This window comes from Antechinus flavipes, chromosome 4 (genome assembly GCF_016432865.1).
Source record: "Antechinus flavipes isolate AdamAnt ecotype Samford, QLD, Australia chromosome 4, AdamAnt_v2, whole genome shotgun sequence".
Taxonomy (NCBI): Eukaryota; Metazoa; Chordata; class Mammalia; order Dasyuromorphia; family Dasyuridae; genus Antechinus; species Antechinus flavipes.
This window is the reverse complement of record NC_067401.1, coordinates 426,583,675-426,610,081: the sequence shown is the minus strand read 5'-3', so window position 1 is coordinate 426,610,081 and position 26,407 is coordinate 426,583,675. Positions and strand designations below refer to the sequence as shown.

The window sequence follows — 26,407 nt, the reverse complement described above, 5'->3', positions numbered from 1 at the left end:
ATAATTCTCTCAGTGCTCTATTTTGGCAGTTGTAGACACCAATAAATTATTTTTCTTGATGTAAACTTCCTTTTCCTTTGTACCTGGTCTTTCAGGAGGAATAAACCAGTGTTTAATGACTGCTATCACAATCAGGAAATATAGACAGGAAATATACATGAAGTCTACAAGCAATAGCTGTTGCTACTAGGACAACCACCTCTTTCCCACTGCTGAGAGACAGAAAATCAAGATAGGGAAAACCTGGGTTTCTGACTTTCAGTTGGTTCATCATACTGTATCTGTAGAGTTGATTTATGTTGAGAAGAAAAATAAGGAAGTTAGATGAACGTGCTTTATGAAAGAGTAATGTTATGAAAGTATTGAAAAATCTGGTTATTATATGTCCCATTGTGGGAGAGAGGGAGGGGGAAAGTGGGAGAAGGTTTTGTACTGATGTATGCTTGGTGAAAGCCCTATACAGAGAACTTTGCCAGAAGTTCTTCACCTTTTATTGTCATAGATTTCTTTGGCAGGCTAATTAAAACAGACATGGACCACTTCTCAGGAAGGTTTTTTAAATGCATAAAATAAACTAAATAGATTACAATAGAAGCCAATTATACTGAATTTCAGTTGCAATTTTTTAAAAAAAAAAAGATAAATTTACTGTAACGCTAAACAAAAGGTCTGTTAGAATTGATATATAGGCTGGGTCAACAGCTGTAGTAACTGCAGCTCGTTAGAAAGAGTATCCCATCCAGGTGATTTTAATAATGACACCAACAGAATACACTGGTCTTTCTAGGCCACTGTGAGAAGGCTTTAAAAGCAGACAAAAGGTTTCTCAACAAAGTGTTTAAGAATGACCATCAGTTGGAGAGAGACTGGTGCCAAAGAGGTTCCCTGCATTGGACAGCTCCTCTGATGCAATAGAGCGACCATTTGCTGAAGAACAATCAACAGTTGTAGGAAGCATTCCTGGCCATTTGGGGATGGCCTCATTTTAAGGAGGTTGTGCTCTTTCATGATTGGCATAAATTAGTTCTACCATCTGAACTAACGTTATTGGAGCTGGAAGCAGTTTGTTGTGGTAGAATTATTTCAAAAAATTGAACAAGAAATTAAAGGACCAATTAGCCATAGGACGACAACGAAAATGCCCTTCTTTTACTTTCTTACTTGGCGATATCTTGTACCTGAAATTCAGGGAACCTTAACTGAAATGAATTAAGTTAAATATAAGACAGGAAGACTCAAAGCTCAGGGGGAGACGAGGTATGCCATTCAAGGGAAAGAAAGGCTGTAAAAACAAATTGTGACATCTAAAGGGAGCACCTTGATGAGAGGACAGAAATAATAAGAACCCATTTTTCTGATCTGATTGACCAGGAATAATTCAGTGAAAAAGTAGTCAACAATAATTTATTAAATTCTTTGTTTCAAGCACTGCTAAACTCTAAGGAACCAAAAAAGGGAGTTACACATTGGTCTTTATTGTGGATGTATTTTAATTTATGAGACAAGGCCAATAACATAATTTGAGATAAACAAGAACATGAGGAGGAGACTGGGGGCTGTTTGGGAAGAGGACACAAATAATTTAAATCTTAACTGCATAAGAGGCTAGAATGGGCAGGCCCTGGGCCATAAGTGAGTTGGTCTTTAAGTAATTGGAGAGAAAAAGCAAGAGAAGAGCACTTTCATTGTCCTCCATGCCTATAATGGTCCCTGTCTTCATTCCTGCCTTCTGGTTTTCATCAACTCCTAGCTAAAATCCCACCTTCCACAAGAAGGGTTCCTCAATCCCTTCTGGTATCTTACGTTGGTTAATTATTTCCCCTTTGTTATTTATATAGTTTGTACATAGTTGTTTGCATCTTGTCTCCCTCACTAGATGTGAAGTCTCATATCTTTTGCCTTTCTTAGGATCTATAGGGTTTAAACCAGACATATAATAGGCACTTAATAAGTGTTTATTGACTGAAATGGTCTAGTGAAAGATGGCACCTCTATCTGCCAGGCTTCCTTCACTGACCTTCACATTAGTAAAGTTGTTACTGGGTCTTGTCCCACACTACAGGATCACTCAGATATGCAAAAAGAGTATCAGGTATCCTAGAGAGAAAAAGATCTCGGTCACATTCAGTTGACTTCCTACTTTTGATATTACAGATAAGGAAGCATTGTATCATGGGGTACCAAATCCATCAACAAGCACTTAATGCCACTTAAATTTTGGGGATACAAATCTAAGAAATGAAAATGTTCAATTCTAAAGGAATTCATAAGCTAATGAGAAAGGACACAAGCACATACAGGTGGAAAAAGAATCACTAAAGTAAGAATAGTTACAAATAAATATAGGGCAATTAGGGAGGGAGACCAAGTACCAAGATTATCAGAAAAGACTTCTTAGGAGGTTGTTCTTGTGCTGTTTTTTGAAAAAAGTAAGGATTCTAGAAGGCAGAAGTGAAGACAGAGAAGGGGAAATGGGAGTGGGGAGGAAAGAGAAGAAGGACATCAATGCAAAATCACAGGGATAATAGAGTGCTATCCATTGTTGTTGTTTGTCCTTAGTTCTCCAAGAGGACCATGACCAAGTCACCATGACATGCAAGTGAATTGGATTCAATTGAGGGAGGGCTGTGAAAGATCACTTGCCTCACTTTCCCCTCCACAGCCATCTGGGTCCAGTCAGGATGACTGGAGATGGCTCCAGGTTATTTTTGAAGAGCAGAGAGATGACAATTTGGCTGGATTGTAGAGTTTAGGAAATCTAGAAAGATGAGTTTAGACCAAGTTACAAAGATCTTTCAAAGGTAAACAGTTTATATATTTCTAGAAGTAAAAACAGAGTGACATGATCAGATCAGCTCTTAAGGAAAATTACTTTGGCAGTAGTAGATAGAATTAATTGGAGAGGGAAGACACTTGAGGAAGAAAAGTTAGTAAGGAGATCATTATAATAATCTTGGCAAGCAGTGATGAGGTCTTGAATTGAAGTAGTGTTTGTGTACAGAATAGGAGTTGAGTACAAGAGACGCTGAACTAGAAATAGCAAGATTTGGCAAGCAATAGGTCATGTGGGACAAGAGAGAATTGAGTTAAGGATAATATTAAGGTAATAACCTAGGAGACTGGAAGAATAGTAGTGTCTCTGACATAAATAGAAATTAGGAAATTTGGAAGAAGAAGTTTGAGGTGAAAAAAGAAATGGTGTTATTGGGCTATATTGATTTTGAGATGTCTGGAACATCTAGTTTGAAATATCTAATAAACAGTTGGTGGCACAAGACTGAAGCTCCAAAAAATATATATATATGGATCTGTAAGGCATAAGAATTAAAATGATGGGAATTAAATTAATGGGAACTGATGAGAAGAGGAAAGGAAGAAAAAGGGGAGGAAGAGAAGGGGGCAGAGGAAGAAGAAGAGGAAGAGTATATTATGAGAAAAGAGAAAAAAATGTCCAGGAAAGAGACTTAGGAATCACCCATCCACAATTAGAGGGTGTGATGAAATGATAAGCCAGCAAATAAGGCTATAAAGAAGCGACAAGACAGTTAGGAGCAAAGCTAGGAGAGAGGAATATCATAAAAATACAGCTAAAAGAGATCATCCAGAAGGAGAGAGGGGTCAGTGGTGTCAAATGCAGTAGGGATATCAAGGAGAGGCTGAGAAAATGCCATCATATTTAGCAATTAAAATAATTGGTAATTTTGAATAGATCTGCTCAAATTGAATGGCGAGGTTAGAAGACAGATTTCAAAGGTTTGAGGCATGAATGAGACTTTTTTTTTTTTTTTTTTGCTAAGGCATTTGGGGTTAAGTGACTTGACCAGGGTCACACAACTAGGAAGTGTTAAGTATCTGAGACCAGATATGAACTCAGGTCCTCCTGACTTCAGGGCTATTCCTCTATCTACTGTGCCACCTAGCTGCCCATGAATGAGATTTTTTTTAATGTTGTTTATATATAATTATTATTTTATATTAAAATATCTTCCAAGTTGTAACTTATTTCATTAAAAAGTTTATATTCAACAAATTTTATAAAATAAAGATGTTTAAAATGAAGACTAGTAAATAATAGTAAGTATATGATGTCTTGGATTATTTTTAATTCTTATAGAATATCCCATATTCAATAAAATATTAGTAAATAGTAAATAAGTGTAAAATATAAGCAAATAATAAAATATTCAAAATTACCTTGTCATTGTGGTTTTATAAATTTATATGTTCAGTTTTAATAATTAAAGGTAGAATAAAATTTTATATAATTACATAATGTGAATTTTAATTGGGAGTTTTTTCAACAAAAGTTATCATTGTAGTTATAACAACTGTATGAATAAATTTAAAATAATTTTATGAGTAATTATAGTTGGGGATTCACAGCATATCTTTTATGTTATTGTTTAAAGGATTTCCAGAACAAGAAACATTAAAAACTATTGATCTAGTTTTACTGTTTCATTTTGTAAATGAGAAAACTGAACCTTGAAAGGTCAAGTGATTTGCCCAATATCATGCCTAGAATGTAGTAGATCAAGAATATGAACCCAAATCTGTTGATTCTCAGTCCAGTTTTCAGATATTTCCTATTATTCTGTTCAATCTGTCCTGGTACATTGGCTGCTGACTTTGACTGATTTTTTTCACATAACTGATCAAAAGTTCAAGGCAAATGTTATACTCTTAGTTCCCCTTTTTTGTTTGTTTTGCAAAATTATGGATACTTTATTAATAAAGTTGGCAGAGATTTTGCAAAGATCAGCATACTATTTTGTTTTTAGAGTATTCTGCAAAACTATTTCATCTGATGAGAATATTTTTGGAAACAAGGACAAAAGTCCCTTTTTCATTTGTTCTTAGTACACGTTCACAAACATTCAGTGCCTTTGTATAATCTCACCTTGAATATTCCTTGAAATCCAAAAGTTCTTTGAAAAATATGATAGCTTACTTTTTTAAACTTTATCTTTCTTGAGGTTTTTTTTTTGGGGGGGGGATGTATGTTTTCTTTCACAACATGACTTTTATGGAAATGTTTTGCATAACTTCACATGCACCTTTCTCAATGAGGAGGATGGGGAGGGAAGAAGGGAGAGAATTTGGAACTCTTAAGTTTTAAAAACAAATGTTAAGGATCGTTTTACATGTAATGGGGGGGAATATATTTAAAAATATGTGATAGCTAATCTGATGGAGCTTAAAGTTAGAGTAAGGTTAATGGGAAAACAGCTAAGAGTCCATTGATGGCCATGGGAGTGTTGGTACTGCAGATGAGAAAAGCTAATAGGATTATTATTTTCAAGTCTGAAAACATAACAGTTGATGGAAAAGATATGGTTGAAACCTACAGAGTCTGAATAGGATGGAAGTAGATTATTAAATCCCTTCTAGCTCAACAGAGCTCTGACTTTGCCTCTCTAGTATTAACTTTCTATTACTCCCATTTTTGTACCCTATACTTTCACATTTCAAGGAGTAGTGATTTCTCAAAGTGGACTATGTTTCTGCAACACAAAAGTAACCCCTCTAGAACTACATAAATAATCCTAAGGAATTGTTATGGTTAAAAACAAACAATCCCTGTACACTGTGTACTACGACTAACTCAATGATGAAGCTCTCTGGACTAAACTGGGTTAGTCCTCAAACTGGATCTGTTCTCAAAGGGATTCTAGTTTTGTAGAGTTTCCCAGAGGTTACATTCCAATGGCATGACCTTTGAAGATGATGTTTGCAAATCACTTTAATACAATAATCCTGTGGAAATTTTCCTCATTTTACAGAAGGGGAAACTGAGTCAGACAGTGCTTAAAGTGTAAAAAAAAAAGTGAGTTTGAGCTACCCTAATGTGGAATGGACTTTCTTTGGAGTAAGAAGTTCTCCCTTGTTTGAAGTCTAGAAGGAAAGACTGAAGGACTCCCTGTTTAGTTGCCATGCTTTAGAGAGCATTCTACTATGGTTTGAATGAAAAGAAACTGTTAGAGGCAAAGTGGATAGAAAGTTGGAACTGGCATCAGGAAGACCTGAATTCAAATTCAGTGTTAGACACTTATTAGTTGTTACACCTGAGTATGAGATTACTTAACTTCTCAGCCTTTATTTATTCTGTAAAATGGAGATAAAAGTATCTGCCTCTCAAGGTTGTCGTGAAGATCCAAGAGAAAAAAAAAAAATATATATATATATATATATATATATGTGTGTGTGTGTGTGTGTGTGTGTGTATACATACACACACACACACACACACACACACACACACACACACACACACACACACACACACACATATATATATATATAAGATTCTGCAAACCAAATCTTAAAGTGCTATTAGAATGCTAGCAATCCTCCAGCCTCATTACTGTTAACTATTTAACAGTTGTTAACTGATTGCTCTAAGGTCTCCTCTATGATTCTGTGGTAGTGGGTTGGTGAAACAAGGTCTCAGTAACCAAAGGGCCGAGTTCGAATGTTGGCTCTGTCTGGAACGATCTGTGTGTACTATGGATCTCATAGATTCCTCATCTATAAAAAGAGGGTGCTGGAGCAGGTGACCTATGAAATTCTTTGCTATTCTGTAGACAAAGTTGCATGAACTGCAAACTCCAGAGACAGCTGGGTAGTGCAGTGGATAGAGTGCCAGACCTGGAGTCAGGAGAACTCGTTCTGAGTTCAAATCTAGATTAACACATTTATTAGCTACAAGAACCTGGGCAAGTCACTTAACTTTGTTTGCCTTAGTTCCTTGTCTATAATAATAATAATAATAATAATAATAATAATAAAACCACACCGGTATCTTTGCCAAGAAAACCCCAAACTGGATCACAAAGACCACTGGAAAATGACTAAATAGAAGCTCCCAAAGTTTCAACAGGGTAGAAATTGTCGTTGCCACAATGTAATGCTAGGAAGTTGCTGCGAGACCCCCTGCTGAGAGCTAGCAGCTACTACCATCTGCTGGGCAATTGTGGAACAGCAGGGAGCCTGGGTACAGAGTTCTGCAAAAGTGGGGAGAAGTTTCTGATTCCTTCTTGGAGGGTGAAGGACAATGACAGAAGCAAGAAATCTCTTCAATTCTCCAAAAATTTACTAAGCACCTACCATGTGTCTAGCCCTGCTAGAAATATAAAGATAACAATGAAAATCATTCCTATCTTCAAAGTGCTTACATTCTCTTGAGAGGAGGGACAGAGAAGTGGAGAGCTTTCTGGAGGTCCTGGGGATCAGCCCCAGTCCGTGGTCTTAGTAGAGAAGTGATGAAGGCAGAACAGCCACCACGAGGCTGGTCAAAAAATGGAATGTCTTTTCCAGTCCTTCTCAGTTACCCTTAAATACCTTATTATAATTACTCATTACAGCATACTGAATATGTGTGAACTAGAGAACCATTACATCACCATGCTAAGTACTAAATATGTATATATTGGATAACCATCATCTCATCAATTCCACTGAGTTAACACCTTGTAAGTATCCTTGTTTCAAGTATACTTCTCCAGAGTTGAAATCACTCTCTACATCTCCCGTTTTCTTTTGTTTTAGAACTCAGGTAGTCACGTGGCCCTCCCCGACTTCTCAGGAAGGGAGGTGAAAACATCAAAAAAGAAGTGATCCCTCCCTCCCTGATTTCTCAGGAAGATGAGAACATCAAACCAGATATTGTTAGCAGGTTTCCTCTGGATTGAAGGGTCTTACTTGAAATAGGTATACATAAATCCATCAGCATGGGAGGTATTATGCAAGCACATAGTAATATAGCACAGATTAGTAATGATGTAACAAGGTTTCTCTATAGTGGCCTTGAAAGAATGAATCAATTTAGAATGCAGCAATTAATGTTTAAGATGTATGTTAAGTATTGTGTGAACTTTTTAGAATTTTTTGTTATTACTAAGGACATCTTAATGAATTTTTGAGGGATTTGTCCCACAGATTTTTTCAATATATTGAGAATAGGAATGGGTAATGCAGGCTCCTATCCCTTTTTGGGAGAATGAGAGAAATTTGAGGTACTTTAATCATTCTGAGAATTTTTGTTTCAATTCAATAGTTTAATTATTATAAGTTAAAAGAGAGAAAAAGCTAAAAAAGAACAAAAAAGAAAAAAATGAAGTTGCAGCTGGCAAAAATGGCTCAGGAGATTCTTTGAGCTGCAACTTCTGGAGTGGATCTGTTGCAGTATCAGGTATGTGTCATACCTAAAAGAATTGCCTCGGAAAGAATTCAGGTTTAGACAGTCTCAAACCCAAACTTACATACTATGTAAGCAGACCAATCTCCCTAAAAAAGTCAGCTATCCATCAAAGCAAGATAAGAATTTTTATGTAGCAAATGGTGCTGATTAATGATAAGATAATGTTGAGATTATAGAATGGGTTTGTTAATATATAGAGGTCTTAAAGTTGAGGTGAAACTGCACATTCAACTCCTCAGAATGCATGCAAAAAAGCCCACTTAGGGGGGTACTGATATATGGTAACATAGGTTCACCAAAGGATAGCAAAGAAGGGTAACTACACAGACATCATGCTGGGGGAAACAAATTAAAATTTCATGGATGCACCCTTGCAGCAAAAACTGGCTGTAATGCTCAGGCTAGCTTTCTTGGAGGTCCTTCTGAAGGGCCTTGGTCTTTAGGTGGAGAAGTGATGAAGATAGGTGAGCCACAAGCAAAATGGTCAAAAATGGAATGTCTCATTTCCAGTCCTCAGCCCTTAAATACCCTATTACAATTACATCATTACAGCATACTAAATATGTGTGAACTAGAGAACCATTACATCACCATGATAAGTACTAAGAATATGTATATTAGAGAACCATCATCTCATCAATTCCCCTGAGTTAACACCTCGTTACAAGTATCCTTGTTTCAAGTATACTTTTCCAGAGTTCTAGCCCTCTATAGGGGAGCCTGAAAGGGAGACTATAGATAGATAAGTAAATACAAGATAATGTATTGGTGGTGGTCACCACCACTTCAAAAGTAATTTTGGATGCTTTGATTGCTAGCAGCTATTCTAGTAATTGGGGTGATTTGGGATGATTGGGGAGGACTTGACAAAAGTGTAAATGGCTGTTGTTCAATTATATCTGATTCTTCACACAGTCTCATTTAGGGTTTTCTTAGCAAAGTTACTAGAATGGTTTAGCCATTTTTCTTCTATAGTTTGTTTTATAGATGAGGAAATGGAGGCAAACAAGGTTAAATGACTTGACCAGAACCACACAACTAATAAGCATCTGTGGTTGAATTTGAACTCATGAAAATTAGTATTTCTGATTTTAGGTTGCACTATTGATTGAGCCACTAGCTGCATTAAATCTACATTAAATCAAAAAAAGCTATACACCCTGATAGCATTTATCACATCCCAATAAGATGAAATGACAAAGTTACCTGTATTGTATGCTGGGGGGGGAGATTATATAGTGAATAAGATAGCACTTTCTTACAAAATATCTAATACCACTCTTCAACAGTTAATGTACATAAATCTAAAGTGCACTGGGGGTGGGGGGGCAGAAATTATACTTTAGGTTTCTTTTGCAGCTCTCCTCCCATTGTAGCCCTGAACATATTGCCTAAGTATAGATCAGATATTCAAGGAACATTTTGTTATTGCCTAAGGTTCATTGGTATTCCCCTGCTTTGAAAGCTAATTGAATTAGCTACATTTCCTATGTAGTATCCATAGTACCTATTTTTCTGACTCTTGTTCTTCCCCTTGCCTCATTCCTAAATTAGACTACATGCCCAATGCCTACAATGATTCTCAAGCATTACCCTTCCTCAGGTCTGGCAGATCCTATACCTGAAATTTATTTCTTTCTTCCATCTCCCTTCCAGTTCATGAATAAGCTCCAAGGTAATTATAAACAAACTAGTGTATTTTTTTTCTAAAGTCTTAATAACTTACATTTATTTACCAAATGTTTCACTACAGCAATTCAAAGAGATAGTTTAACAGTTCAGAGGTTGATACCTATTGATATTAAGTGTTAGAATCAGAATTTTAACCCAAGTCTATTTCTTTTTCCATAATAATAATAGTTGGCCTTTATCTAGTGCTTTAAGGTTTGCAAAGCAAATTTTAGATATTTTAAATATTATTTAATTTTATCCTCAAAAAACCTTGAGAAGTAGGTGTAATTATTCCCCCCATTTTACAGATGAGAAGACAGAAGTAGATAGAGGTTAAGTGGCCCAAGGTTACATAGTTAACACGTGTCAAACTTAAGTTCCCTTAATTCCAGGGCCTATCTTTTATCTACTATTCCAGTTGCATCTATAACTCTTGTCTGATATGATACTACCTTACATTTATAAAACCCCTTATAAAAAGTTTTCCAAACATTTTCATGTACTCATTTGATCCTCACAACCCTGTAATGTAGTTAGAAGAAATTCTTAGGGTCCCCATTTTATTGATGAGGACATGAGTCCAAAGGAGTCAAGTCTCTTTTAAGATCCTTTTTGAATTCTTCCAAGAGAGCCTTTTGAGTTGGAGACTAATTCATATTCCCCTATCTGGAAGCATTTTGCTTTAGTATCCTCAGGGTTTAGGTCTCCACAAAAACTCTCTTTGGTCAGAATTCTTTTTTGCTCATTTTTAAAGGTTGAGATCTGTTCCTAGAGAACAGGAGAGATTATCCCCAAGTTTCTTCTATAGGGCAACAGGGCTAGTGGTACTGCCAGCTTCCTCTCTATACTGTATGGACCTGGTCAAGCCCCCATCTTTTATGCTAGAGTTTGGGGGCAATTTCTTAAGTTGCATTGGAAGTCTCAGACCTAGTCTGCTGATCCACTGGCTTTCTGAAATAGGACAGAGTAATCAATGCTGCTGTATTTTGATTAAGAGCCTTCTACTATATTCCTGACATGGGGGCCTCTCTGCCTTGGAATTCCCCATGCTGTGTCTGCACTAGGCCATATCTCCCCTGCCCAATTGAGACAGACCTTTCCTAACGTCCTTCCAAGATATCTTCTGCTGGAAATCAGTTATTTTCCAAATATTTATGGATTCTTTCACTTCAAAATCCATTTTGAACTAGATGTGATCTAGTGTTGATTATAAGAGAAGCCAGAAGAGTTCAGGCAAAAATCCTGTCTACTCTTTGCCATCTTGGCTCTGCTGCACCATGCCATTTTGGCTCTATCTCCCAGAACCATAAAAGAAAAAAGTAGAAATGAATTGCCTCAAAAAGTCATGGTTTCCTCCTTATTGGAGGTCATCAAAAACTGCATGGTTACTTGTCAGAAATTCTTTTTTTTTTTTTTTTTGCCCAAGCTATGTTTAACCAAATGCTACTGAATTTCTATCCCAGTCTCAAGTTCAGTGATTCTGCCTTACATTGCCTTTTCAATTAGAGTACTCATGAAATAGCAGATTGTTATTTTGTTTTCATTGTCATTTGGCCAGCATTGACCCAGAAACTATCTAAGATTATATATTACAGATAGGCTGTCAGTCCAAACTAATGGAAAGAGAATCATCCCATATCAATAAAATAACTGGTTCCAACTTTTAAAATGAATCCTCCCTGTGCAACAAGAGAACTGTTCGGTTCTGCACACATATATTGTATCTAGGATATACTGTAACCTATTTAACATGTAAAGGACTGCTTGCCATCTGAGGGAGGGGGTAGAGGGAGAGAGGGGAAAAATCAGAACAGAAGTGAGTGTAAGGGATAATGTTGTAAAAAATTACCCTGGCATGGGCTCTGTCAATAAAAAGTTATTAAAAAATAAAATATAGAAATAAAATGAATCCCAACATCTAGCCCAATAAATTATGCATAGTAGGTACCTAATCACAAATAATGTTCATGGAATGAATGAACATGCTTTATTTTACTTAGTTCTGTACAATTACCAGCGGAATATGACTTTGGAATCAGGGAAAATATGAGTTCAAGTCTTGCCTCTGAAGTTTATTATCTATGTGGCTATAAGCATCATAAGGTAATAATTATTATTTTCAATAATAAATTATGAACAATAATAGTTACCATTTACAAAGCACTTTAAAGTTTGCAAAACATTTCACAAATATTATTTCATGTGTCCACACAACATTCCTGAGAAATAGGTGCTATTAACCCCATTTTACAGCTAGGGAATTAAGACATTAATTGATTCACCCAGTGTTACACAGCTAGTAAATATCCAAGACCGAATTTTAACCCAAAGTTTTCCTGGCTCTAGGTCCAGTGTTCTATTCATTATTCCTTTAGTTATTTCATTTAGTCTCCTAATATCATCCAAGACATTTCTAAAACTGTAAATTAAAGGTGAATTACTGATCTTCCTTAGTGGAGTTCCTATCAGCAACATCAGCAACATTCCCTGATGAGAATCCCCTGGTTTACTAAAATTATAGGTTTTGATCTCACCAAAGGGGACCTCGCCCATTAGCCCTGGTGTTATGGTGCAAACAAAGTCAACATTACTTTTAACAGGGGATTTTTTTTCTTTTGTTTGCAGGCTTCCTCAGTACTAATCACACCAAGGAATGACAGAGCTTGTTCTCTGAGGACCAGACATATGAGCTACATTAACCTTTTTGGCTATCCTACCAGACTTTGAGACAGAGAATTGGGCATACTAATGAATTACACAGTTAGGAACAATGGAATCAGTTCCTTGGCAGGAAAGGTGGTAGGAAAAGTGTCTTCTCTCCAATGTCATCAAGGAGACTATTTCTAATTCCATTTCTTTCTCACTGTAGGGCAGGATCTTTATTTTTGATTAATTAAATTGACAGAATGTGATTGCAACTCAGGAGGGACTCATCCTCAACTAACATGGTACCTCTTTTTCAATTCTTGCCTGAAGATCTGGAATAAGAAGATTAAGGGAGGAAAAGGTAGAATCAGACTCCTCATGAAACTTTAGAACTGTTTTGTGTCTCTTTTGAGAAATGATTACAATGTGGGCTCAACTAGGAACTTGAGACAATAGGCATTGCTAACCAGATTTTCCAGGGAGCTGGTTGGGGTTTGGTTTCAAGGTTATATTACATTGATATTGGGGCTAAACAAAATCAGATAGATATGTTTGCCTAGAAGTATTCATTCATCCAATAGGCAGTTATTAAATACCACTGGGAACAAAATACTGGGGTAGGGGCTCTGGCCTCTGTAATTAAATTAATTAGTTTAATCCACAGCTGTCTATCAATTTCTGGTGGTTTTCATATGTCATTTCTCTCCTCTCCCCCTTCCCTTTCTTCCTAATTCTCTTCTATCTTCTTGTCTCCCTCTCTAACAAAAACTTACTTTAGCAGGAGAAGGCTGTTGGAGTTTGGTGGTAAAGGAGACATTCAGGTTTAAAAGGTGTCAGGGGAATGGCAAAGAAGTCCAGAGAGTCAGGAGCAGGGGCCCAGAGAGAAATGCAAGAAGCTGAGAGATCTTCTAGCATAAGAAGAGAACTGGAGCATGACAAGATATAAAAATTTTCCTACCAAAGCTATGTAATAGTGGAATAGGCTGACTCAGGAAGAAATGTTTTCTCCTTCACTAATGGTCTTCATGCTATTTTGGGTTGATCACTTTTATATATGTTATAAAAGAAATATTTTTTTCAGGCATGGGTTACTGAAGTGGTCACTGAGTCTCTTCTAAATCTGAAATACTTTGATTCTGTAACTCTACAATCTTCCTCATCACTAATTCCTGAAGTCTCTTTTTTTTCTTTTCTCTTCATCCAAACACCAGATCTTATAGGTTCTTCCTTTATAATGTGTCATACATTTTTGTTTCTATCAGCAGCACACAAGTCCAGATCTTCACTAGCTCACTAATAAGATCACTACATAGTTTCTTTATTGTTCCTATTACCCTGGGAGCCTTCCTTCTCTAACCCATCTGCCATGTTGTATGACTGAGCCGCCAGATTAAATGCTGTTTTCACCATGTCATTCTCCTATTCAAAAACCATCACTAGTTCTCCTCTGCTGGAAAGGGGAGAGGAGGAAAAGAAAGGAAGGGAAAAGGGAAGAAGGGGAAGAGAGAAGAAGGAAGGAAGGGGAGGAGAGAAGAAGCAGAAGAGGCAGGAGGGGAGATAGGAAAGGAGAAGGAAATGGAGAAAGGGAGAAAGTCAGGGAGATGGAGGAGAAGGAATCTGAATCATTTAACTCAGCCATTTAAGACTTCAAAATTAGGCCTCAAGTTATTTTTCCAACATTGCCCTACATAGGAGCACCACACAAAACTTCATTCCAACAATGCCAATTGGTTTGCTGTTCCCTAAATATCTTTGTTCATATTCTCTTCCCACCCTCACTCCTGGCCTAGAATTCCTTCATTCTTTTAGAGTGTGATAGAATGGAAAGAATTGGATTGGAATCTGAAGACCTAGGTTTTTGGTACTGAATCTGCCATTTTTTAGCTGTGCAATCTTATATTAGATTTTTAAACTTCTATGAACATATTTTCTCATTAATAAAATGGGAATCATGGTGGTTACACTAAAATCTCACATGTTTGCTATGAAAATCCATTAAGATATATTTGTTAAAGTATGGCTTATACTCATGTAACCCAGAAAACACTAAATATATGCTAGGTATTATTTTGTTATCATTGTTATTGATTATTATCATTGTCTTTGATCCATATTTTAAATGTCTACCTCCTCTGGGAAATCTTTTCTGATCTATCTTCTAATTTCAAAGGAACAAAGAAACATAGAAGGGATCTTGCCTGGGACTGGGGTGGAGGAGCAGTTACCTATTCCAATCTATAGCCCATTACAGCAGTATGACATCCTTGATAGCTGATCATCCAGATTCTACAGGAACATTTTTGAGGATGAAGAGCTCACCATAGTACTATTCCTATACTATGCATTTAGTGTTTAATTATATACTGTTTTAGATCTTTGGAACTACTGTCTTTGCATTGTTTCTGGAACACCAGCATATTTCCTGGTAAAATATAAGTCCATGAAATCAGAGACATCTTTTTCTCCCAGAATCTTCTCTTCTCCAGGGTAAATATTCCTAATTCCTTCAATTAAGCCTCAAATGATATGAAATCAAGACCTTTTGCCATTGTATTTGTCCATTCTCCAGGTTACTAACACCCATTCTAAAAGACAGTGCACAGAATTAAACAGAAAATTCCAGATGTAGTCTGACTCTTCCAGAGTACTATAATCTAATTCCTAGATTCTAGGCTTCTCTTGATAAAGCCCCAAATCCCATTGGCCTTCCTGATTGCCATAGACCTTCTTGACTACCACAAAACTGACTCACACTGAGATTGCAATCTTTTAAATTTATAGATCCTCATACGAATCATTGTTTGGTCATTCCTTTCCCATCTGGTACTTCTGAAATTGAGTGTTTGTGTTATACCCAAGTGTAAGACTTCTTACCTCTATTAAAATTCATCTTCTTAAATTCAGCCCTATACTTTAGTTAATTGATGAACTTTTTGAATACAAAATTCTATTACATTGTGTGCTAGATAACTTTTCCAGTTCTATCATCTATGCCTATATCTAAATCATTGGTCAATGTGTTAAACCATTTGTTGATTACATCTATGAATGATTTGCTCAGGCAGGATATTTTGCAAAAAAAAAAAAAAAGGAAATATTTATTTATTTCATGCCTACTATGTACCAGATACTATGCTAAATTTTATACTGTGGGAATATTATCTCATGTAATCCTATCAATACCCCTAACATAGATATTATTATCCCCATTTTATACTTGAAGCAGGCAAATAGGTTAAGTGACTTAAAGAACACACCATTAATGGTAGGGAGTCTTCTTCAAAAGTTCATGTCAGTGAAACATAAAAAAAAGGATACTGGAAGAATACTAGGGAAATTGTGCCTAGTTATTAGCTTGCAAATGTGTTCTGTATTTCCTGACACATTTCTAATGAAAAATAATTAGGGTTCCAGTGGCTGTATTAGCTGCTTCCTGTGTATGTCAATAATCTCTAAATCTCTAAATCATTTTGAAAGTTCAAAGGTCCACTTGGATTCTTGGAATTAGCTAAGTCCAGACTGTTTCCAAGGATCTGTCAATAACAGTGAGATGTTTGGTGAATTTTATAGAAATAACACTGGCATTTTTTTCATATGTTTTAATTGCCATCGTAACCAGACAACACTCATCAGTGACTAGGCAAAATGTGGGTGGGGCTCATCAAGGACTTTCCAGGCAAATGCCACATGGATATGGTGCTTTCCATTTCTGCTCCTTGACTTCTAAGTGAAATAGGGCATAGGTTTATATTTCCTATAACACTATTCTGATTCTCTCTGATTCTCATCTAGAGATAATCAATCTAAGTTTCATAAGCCCTTATTTCCCACAATACCACATACTGGCCATCTCCAGTCTTTTTGATCTAGATTTTGCCACTGGACCCAGATGACTCTGGAGGAGAAAGTGAGACTGATGACCTTGCACAGCTCACCCTTATTTAAATCCAATTCACTAGCATATCTTGGCTGCACCACCCTGATATTATGGTCCTCTTGGAGAACAAAGAATAATAGCATCTCCCACTTGTGGAGGACAATCCCACACTTAGCCTGGCACACCTTTTGTGACAAACTCCAAGGTACCAAATGGAGGAATTTTATTCAACATGGATTTTTTTTTTATCTTATGACCACAAAATTGATTGTCATATTCTCTAGGAACATAGAGTTATAAAACCTCTTTGAAGAAAATATTTCTCTCTCTGGTCATTAAATGTAGAGGCTTTATTTCAAGTGCATTGAACTAATTTTTATTTCTGACCAGTTTTGAAACTTTTCACAAGAATAGTTTCATAATTTCATGGATTTAAGGCTAGAGAGATTACATAGAGGTCTCTCATACAAATCCCTCATTTTATATAGAAAGAAAAAAAGACTAGAAAGAGTAATCAACTTGCCTAAGGTTACACTGTAGTAACTAGGAACAGAGGCTGGACTTGAAGCTCACTGCTCTTTTCCTAGTCAATAACTGTTTTTGCTGTTGTTCAGTCAGTTCAGTCATATCTGTCTCTCTGTTACCTTCTCTGGGATTTTCTTAGCAAAAATGATTTGCCAACTTCTTCTCTGGCTCACTTTACAGGATGGGGAAACCGAGGCAAACAGATTTAAGCGACTTGCCTGAGATCACACAGCTAGGAAGTATTTTAGTCAACATTTGAATTCAAAAAGTTGAATCTTCCTGACTCCAGGTCCTTCTCTCTGCTGCCACTCAGCTTTTAGCAAGTATTTTTCAAGACCCTATCATGCACCAAGCACTGTGCCAGGTGCTGAAGACACAAAAATGATGATTGAAACAACATGTATATGATTATACATATGCAAAATAAATTCAAGGAAGTTGGGGCAAATTAGACTTGCACCCAGATTTTCTGACTCCAAACCTTTCCCTCAATTATCTCAAGTACCTATGGACATTTTAAATGGGCCAGGCACTATGCCAAATTCAAATTTTAAAAAGCAGTCCCTACCTTCAAGGAGCTTACAACCTAATGAGAGAGAACTTTTGTATAAAAAGGCAAGTTTTGTCCATTTTTTTCCCCAAGATGTCTTTCATTTACCATTCTTCCATCCACATGACTCCCACCCTACTTCAGACTTTCATCTCTACTTGACTATTGTTATAGCTTTCTCACTTGTCTCCCTGCCTCCAGTCAATCTCCAATCTATCCTTCAGGCAATTGCCATGACAATCTCCCTTAAAAACTGGTTTAATCATATCATTCTCTTGTTCAGTGACTTACACTGACACCTTAATGCTTATAGAATAAAATCTAAATTGCTTAACCTTACTTATAAGGCCTTCCAAACCTGACTCCAACCCACCTTACCAGTCACATTTCACATTACTCCTCTTCTTTCTCCTATATTACAGCCACACTGGATTGCTAACCATTCCCCTGAACTCAATGTTCTCTCCAGCCTCCATGTGCATTTTTGGTACAAGACACTTACTGCTTCTTATCACCTCTGCCTTTCATCTTTTGAAGGTTTGTGTACTGGGGAAAGAGTTTCAGCTCAGGTGCCACAATTTTTGGGAGGGGTGAAGCCTCTTAATCCTCCACAGTTGTGTTCCCATCTCAGAATTTCCAAGAGTATTTTGTACAAGTCCTTCCTTTGCTCTTCCCCAACCAGCATTTTCTACCTTATATTTGATTATATGTAACATAGGATCATCTATGTTATATATAGACCCTATAGGTCTGTTAAAGCAAACTAAAATTGTATAAATTATTATTGCCTGACAGGCCACACTGTTGACCTGAAAGAGCGTATAGTTCTAGGACTCAATGGATAGAGGATTGACCCTGGAATCAGAAAGTCCCTATCTGCCTCAGTCACTTGACACTTACTAGCTGTGTGACCTTGGGCAAGCAGCTAAACCTCAATTGCCTAGCAAATCAAACAAACAAAAAAAATACCTTATAGTGAAACCTTCAGGTATTTGTCATGTAAATTATGTTCTTTCCTATCTTCTATATGTCCAGTTTTTTTTTTTTAGCCCAGCTATAAGATTTTATTCACACAAACCCCATTTACTGCGATGATCCCCCAGGGACCACTTATTTCAGGTTATATATGGCTCTGAATTCCCTAAAACTATAGCTTAGAATCTCTCATCAATGTATTTATCTTTAACAGTCAGCCAGACATCTGATTACATCAAAGGAAAGGTAATTAATGAGCTGAAATAGTAAGAAAGATAAAAACAAAATATTTTCCCTATAAATGGAGAGGGATGGCACACTCCTTCCTCCTCTATAAAAATATACTCCAATGGGAAGAGTGCAGGTATCCAGAGAACATATGTGTAGAGATACATATGTAGGGAACATGTGCCAGTATGTGTCAGAGATAAAACTTGAAACTAAGTTCTCCTTGCTGCTACAATACGCTAATTGCATAAATGTGCATTATTATTAAAATTCCAAAATTGTACATTCCAAAGAAATAGTTCCCTTAGAAATCTCCAGCCTTCACTTTTCGAAACCCTCAAACATAAATATGGTAGCAAGAAGTTGCAAAGAGAGATACAATGAGTTCCAAGCTATATTACTGTTTGATAAGTGGGATTTCCTCTTTTGGTGTTCATGCTGATAGGTAGAAGCCACTTAAGATGTGGAGTGATTAGTTCCTTTGTTTAAAGAAAGGAGATTCTATCCAATCCTCTTCAAATATTGTTCTAAATTTAAAAGGGGAATAGTGGGGGATCTCTTGGCTTCACTATTATATATTTCGTTGACTTTTATACAAATAATTTCACAATAGGATAATCAAAATTATCTGCATAATAAAATTCTCATGGCAGAGACATAAGCCTTCCCTATTACAATGAAATTGTAGCCTATTCATTTAGATCAAAGATATTCCAATGTCACTCACAACCTAAGTATCCAATACAAATTTCAGCATTTTTCCTACTCTTTCTAGCTATGATTCTCTATTTCTGAATTCTGTCAGAGCAAGAAAGAATGATACAGGTTGGCAAAAGAATTGAAATGGAATCCATATTCACATGGGTCTACATGTCTTTCTAATGACCACTGTCAGAAAATCTACTAGCTCTCTCAGGTATATTCCAGATCTAGGCAAAAAAAAAAAATAAGTTCAACAAACCTTTATTAAATGCCTATGACATACAAAACATTGCAACACATGGCCTAGAGCTCCACCAAGGACTTATGGACCATCTCTAATGTTAAATAATAGCCTCAAGAGGACCATTTTCTCCCTCTGGCTCATTGATTCCACTTGGAGTTAGTTGCTCCTGGAAAATCTCAGATTCATGGGTTGGTTTCCTTAAATACAAGTTAAAGAGTTCCCAGTTATATAGACACTAAAAGTAATGAATCTATATTTTATCCTACATAAAATGCAAAATATGTAAATAGAACAACAGAAGCTGGTTGACAGATAAAGAAATATAGATTGTTCAAATAGCCCATCAGTTATTAAATAAAGCTCAGCCTCGCATTGTCAGTGGGGCAACACTGATATTCTAACAAAATTTCTCTCCTGCAGAATCATAGTACTGCCTTGTGATCTAGATTGTCCCTAGAAGGTAAGTATACACTGAAGGCTGATGAGCAAGTGATCCCCTTTCTGTCAGAAAAAGAGGGAAGGAAAAGGGGAACAAAGGGGAGAGAACTAGGTAGAAAATGTCTCATTCTATGGAGACATAGAAGATAGGTAAGAACATAAATTACATGACAAATACCTCACTGACTTTTCCATTGTGGTAAGAGACAAACTTAGACATTGTAATGTATTAGTGATGTAATATGAAATGTCTGATATAGTAATATCTAATGCACTGTGCAAGGTGCTTATAATGCACATGCTGTCTGGAGTTACATAGAGGGATAATCTAAAGTGCATGTTATATCAGAACCTCTCCCCCTAGAATGGAAGTTTTAGACTTTTTTGGTCATAGACCTCTTTGGCAGTCTGATGAAGCCTAATGTATGGTTTGTTGCCCAAATTCATAATTAAGGGAAATTTTAAATTTCTATTAGAGGTTAGTGAAAATAAAGATGCTTTTTTTTTTTGCTCATAGCTCTCTTGAAAATCTATGAACTCCAGGTTAAGAACCCCTTCTCTAGAAGGCTGGTGTCCAAAACCTTGAACTCAGGACCTCTTCACTTAGAATTTCCACAAGACAAGCTCCAGAGCCAGGATTCCCCTGGTACCTTTGAATAAGTGGACATGCATATGTCTTCCTCCACTAAGTGCTTTTACAGGATACCTTTCCATATTTTGGTTGCAATCAACCTATTAAGCCTATTTTAGTATCTGTATTCTCAAGCTTCATGCAAACGTGTTTTAATGTCACGATGTCATAAGTGCTCCTTAATTGGGGGAAGAGGGACAGGACAGATTGAGAGGATAATAAAGAGAAATTCCCACTTCTTCCTCTTGGCTAAATTCCAGATAAAGGTGCAAGGCAAAGAAAATGGTCCACACAAACATCATCTAACCTGTGTGATTTTTCCTATTTTTCTTCTCTTTATTGTCCTCTCTACCTCCTCTATAACATACATGAAACTGTAATGTTTAGCTACTCAAATAGATTTGTAAATTCATTTATTTAGGTGTTCCCTCAAATGATGTAGATCTTATCTTATCCATAACTACTCATTCTGTGTAACTCTTTTTCATATCCTCCCATAAATTTAACACAGGAAGACGACACAACGTGCTTTAAACCTTCCTCAATTTCTTGAGACATCATACAAGTATCAGTAAGGCACTTTGGCTTTGCAAATGTTATTTCCTACCCTCATCATATGATCAGCAACTTTTGCCTTCCTATCAGAGTCCAAGTGCAGTACTCTGCTGTTGCAGGACCTGATTTCTGGATCTCCCCTCCAACCAAAAGGAGCCAAAAAGGCCAAGTATGAAAAGGTGGTTCAGTGAAAAGAGCACTCATTTGGAACTCAGAGGACCTAATTCAAATCTAACTTCTCATTTATTATCTGCATGACCTCGGGCAAGTCCTTTAAGTCTATCTCATCCTCATTTTTCTCACATGAAAATAAGATTGAACTCACACTACATCTAAATTTACTTCTAGCTTTACATTTACTGCATTTTTTCTAGCTCTAGTATAAAAGGGTGACTCCAATCTGTGATCATAGATCATTCATTGAAAGAACTTCAAAAAAGGGAGAGGTTTCATGGCTTTCTTATAGCATCAACAGCCTCACTCTTCTTGAGTTATCTGATTACATAGCAGCCTAATCTGGAGCTGAGTATAAAGAAGGTCCTATTACCATAAGATTTAGAGCTAAAAGGAACTTCTGAGATCAGTTAAATCCAAGCTTCTTATTTTACAAATGAGAAAACTAAGATCCAGAGAAGTGAATTAGCATACATAGTAGAGCTGGAGCTTTAATCCAATCTCTCTGACTACAAATTCTTATGTCTCTTACTTTCCCTTTGTCCTTTCTTCTCCAAGTTCTTTGCACGAAAAAAATATCATCATACTCTTCCCGTGGTGTTTTCTTGACCTTTTCTATTGTTGATCCTGGATGTTTAGTTCTGTTGCCACCGATCTTAGGGCTGTTTCCTGTTGACTCTCCTGGATCTCTGTCATAAGGCATCGTATGGAGATCACACCTCTTTCCTCTAGGTTTATCATTTCTTTCTTTGTTGTTCATCTATGACTAATTCCTAGAATTAACATCTCCTGGATCTCAGGGGGATAAGATCAGGACAGATCAGGACACCAGTGAAGTAAAACAATAGAGTCAAAAAATGAAGAATGGTATTGAGTATACATAAGGATGAGAAAAGAAAACGAGGGAAGGAAGAAGGGAATGAAGGGAACAAAGGCAAGCTAGGTAGAAAATATCCCAAAGAAAACCAGTTTAGGAACTAAATGCCATGACATGAGCATTGATTAAAGTAACTATGGGCATCTGTCCTAGAAACTAGAAGAATTAGAGGGATATGATTACTGCCTTAAAGTATGTGAAGGGATATTATGAAATCAAAATATTAGATGTTCTGCCTAGCTCCAGAGGGAAGATTTCTGGACGCAATACAATGAAGTGGAATAGAAGAGTTAGTCTCAATGTAAACTTTCAGTCATTAGAGCAATATTTTAGAATATTTAGAAACATTAGTGAACATTTAATCAAGAGTAAAACAAACTGCCTTATAAGGTGGGTTTCTCCTTGGAACAAATTTTGAAGGCGAAATGACCACTTTCTAGGTATGTTGTAGAGTCAATAGAGGTTGAAGCTTTTGAGGTCTCTTCTAACTCTGAAGATCTATAATTCTCTTACATCGAATTATTCTTGGAAGATTCATTGTTACCAGGACTTAAGAGAGTATATCCTAGTTTTATTTTTGTTAGTATGAGATTTGGGCATAGAGTGACTACAGAAATGTCATGACCCTAAGACCTCTTGGAAATATGGTTAGATCAAGATAGCTCCGTATCGGAAAACCTTCTGCTGAAATTTCCATGTATCAGTTCTTCCTATCTTTCAGTATTGCCAACTTGGAACGAGATGTGAGAGTAAGTTGGCTCCAGCTTGGGGGAATTTTCCATGCCAGGTTTAAATGTTGTGCTCTTTCCTGTAATAGTATCTTTAATTTTCTCAGTTCTCACGTGTAAGTGATGACTTGATATCTTCATCTTGCCTTGCTCTGTATCTTTGTACAAGTCAGTAATTCAACAGCTATTTACTGAGCCTCAAGTATGTTCATTGTTCTATGCTAGGTACTGTAGTTCTAGAATATTACATAAAATTATAGTGCCTATGCCTTCAAACACTTTGCAGTTTAATTGGGAAGATCAAATACACATGGCAGACAGCAGAGTCCTGTAGATATAGCTCTTCCAGGGAAGAAATAGGAGGACCATTAAAAGCATTACCAGAAATGTGTCCCAATTAACTCTCACCTTTACAGAGTTCTGTGAGGTTTATAAAGTGCTTTCTGAATAAAAGCTCTGTGAGTTCCATAGAAAATCCATTTAACTTATGGGAAAAAAAATGATGCTCACAGAGAGGAAGTGATTTATCTTAAATAATACAATTAGTGAGCAAGACAGTAGGACATAAAACCCACATCTTAGGACTCCATGTCCACTACATTAGTGAGATTGGAGGCCAGTTTTCATCACATCATATTTCTATTGTGATCTGACCACTTCTACAATCCACTGTTTCATTTTACTCTTCTCACAAACCATTCAAAACAGTGATTCTCCCTCCTTTCCTACTTCCTTCCTTTCTTTCCTCCCCTTTCCTCTCCCTCTTTCTCTTCCTATTCTCTTTCTTCTCCCCCTCAATCTTCCTTCCTTCTTTTTTTTTCCTTCATTCTTTCTATCCTCTCTGTCCTTCCTTTTCCTGTCCTTTTTTCTTCCTTCCTTTCTTGCTTCTTTCCCTCTTTTCTTTTCATTTTCCTTACAGTTCATTATTCTTTGCAATTAATTGTGGTGTGTTGAAGTTTAAGTTGGCAGATTTCTCCACATTTTCTTCTATTCCCCACTCTCTCTCACTTTCTTTCTTTACTTCCCCAAAAGTGGCAGACAACCTGGTACTTTTTTTTCCCTTCAAGAATCAAACTGTTATTGAGATCTTTTATTTTGATTCAGCTATGATGATTCATACTAATAATTTCAAACTCCAAGGGAAGTGAATTGATGCTGGAGACCAATGAGAATAGTGAATTTATTAATTTGTTATAAATTTATTAAGTTTCAAGTGAATATTTGAAGACATAAAGCTAATGCCACATCTTAAAAAACTTTTGAGAACTATTGTTATGAAAGATCCTGTCTTGACTAAGAACAAAATCTGATAGAACCTGAGAGCCATAACCAGTAAATAACAAGACTAACAACAGAGTGAGTAAGCAGTAGGTAAGCAGAAAAAGAATTCTCAGAACAGACTAGGCAAAGGGCTTGAGTAAATGTAATATTTACTAAATGTATCACAATGCTGAAAAGATCACACGACTGAGCACCTCAAATCAACCCATTATGAGTACAGAATTGGTTAATAAGCATTTACTAAATGCCCACTATATGCTAAGCACTGTGCCAAGTTCTGGGATAAAAAAGAGGCAAAACACAGTCTCTTTCCTCAAAGAGCTCTCTATCTGATGAAAAAGTTGCTGCTGCTACTGACCTTAAATTGCTTGAATGGGAAGGAAATCGGGAATATACAGTAGTACTAGTTATATTATTGCCTAAGGAAGATTGCTATATTTGAGCAAGATAGTATTGACAACATTGTTTATTAGCTATGAATAATATATAATAAGTATGGTTGAATTGGATACTTATGTCCTTTTTTAACCCAAAACAATCATGGACACTTTTAAAATTATTGTATTTCATTAATTTTTGCTTTGAATTAATGACACAATACAAATAAACACATTAGTACAGGTCTATAAGTTATAATTCTCTAATACATATGGAAGAAGAAAATACTTTGAACTTGTTGGCTTACGTAGGAGGACTCAGATGTGAGTGGAAGGAATTCTCATTTGTTTTACATTGTATTAGGCAATTTGTAAGATATAAAAAACTGCAAAGCTGTTATGCTCAGTATTCATATGATCAAATACACATAATAATGCACATAAAAGGCATTAATAAATGCAGTGTATGATAAATATAAAATGAAAACAGAAATTCAGAAGAGGAAAAGATAACTATGTGCCATGGTAACATTGAGAGGAGTAAGGGATGAATTGGAAAGTTTTCCTTCAGAATACAGGATCTGAACTAAGCCTTAAAAAATAGATAGAATTTATGCAAACAAAGAGGAAGGAATTTTTTGATGAGGAGCATAGCCTTTGATGAGGAGTATTAAAGGGAAAGGATTCAGAAAATATAAAGGAACCAAACACTACTAGTCTTCGTGGGGTGAGTGGTAAAAGTATAGGAAGATCAGAAACTTGCAAGGGAAAATTAAAATCAGGTTGAGGAGTTCTCTGAATAACATAGCATGGCAAAGAGATTGAATTTTAATCTTCAGATAAGCACAAAACTATTGAAAGTTTTAGATCGAGTTGTATGTAGGATAAATTGAAGAGGTAGAAGCTGAAGGTAAAAAAGCTTCTTATGTAATAGACCAAATCCTGGCTCTTTAAGACATCTCTAATGACAGCTTTGGCAAAGGCAGAAAGAATATGTAATGAGCATTTTCAGTCTACTGATAGTACAGAAAAAGAACAATACTCAAATTAACTATAAAAGACATATGAAGGAAGTTGCTATCTGCATCCAGAGAGAGAAATGGTAAATAGAAGTATATATAGAATGGTTTACACACACACACACACACACACACACACACACATATTGGTATCTAAGGTGGGGATTGGGAGAGAAAAAAAGGAAAAATTACTTGATAACTTTATTATATATTTTAAAGGAATGGCAAATAGTACATAATAGATTTGCATATCATACACAATCATCTTTTTTCTATTCCACTATGTTATGAAATGCTCGTTTTATTTCTTAATTTCAAAATAAATAAATTTTTTAAAAGTCGATAATACTTGTTTCTCTAATAATAATTATTATTATGATAATGATAGTAATAGCATTTTATATTACTTTAAAATCACATAGTGATTTACATAAGTTATCTTATTTGATAATGAGCAGAGGTGAAAATTCATTGTCTCCTCAGTACAGCTGAGAGAAAATTAATAAAAAGCCACAAGATTCTTGTGGAATAGCCAGGGGACAAATAGCCAGAAGGAGGAAAAAAATACATTCAGACACAATATAATAATAACTCACATTTCTATATTTTGAGGTTTATAAATTACTTTCCTGATATCAACTCTGTAAGGTGGATAAATGCAACTATTATTTTCTGCATTGTACAGATAGGGAAACTGAGACTTAAAAAG

At 36.1% G+C, this 26,407-nt stretch overlaps 1 protein-coding gene across 1 annotated transcript in view; it reads right to left on the bottom strand.

Annotated features, from left to right (window-relative positions):
* The window catches only part of SELE (selectin E), a 48,858-nt gene extending 26,739 nt beyond the window's left edge, over positions 1–22,119 (bottom strand). Inside the window, 1 exon segment of the mRNA XM_051996787.1 lies at positions 22,004–22,119. Coding sequence (XP_051852747.1) covers positions 22,004–22,119 — 116 coding nt within the window.
* Positions 22,120–26,407: the final 4,288 nt, after the last annotated feature.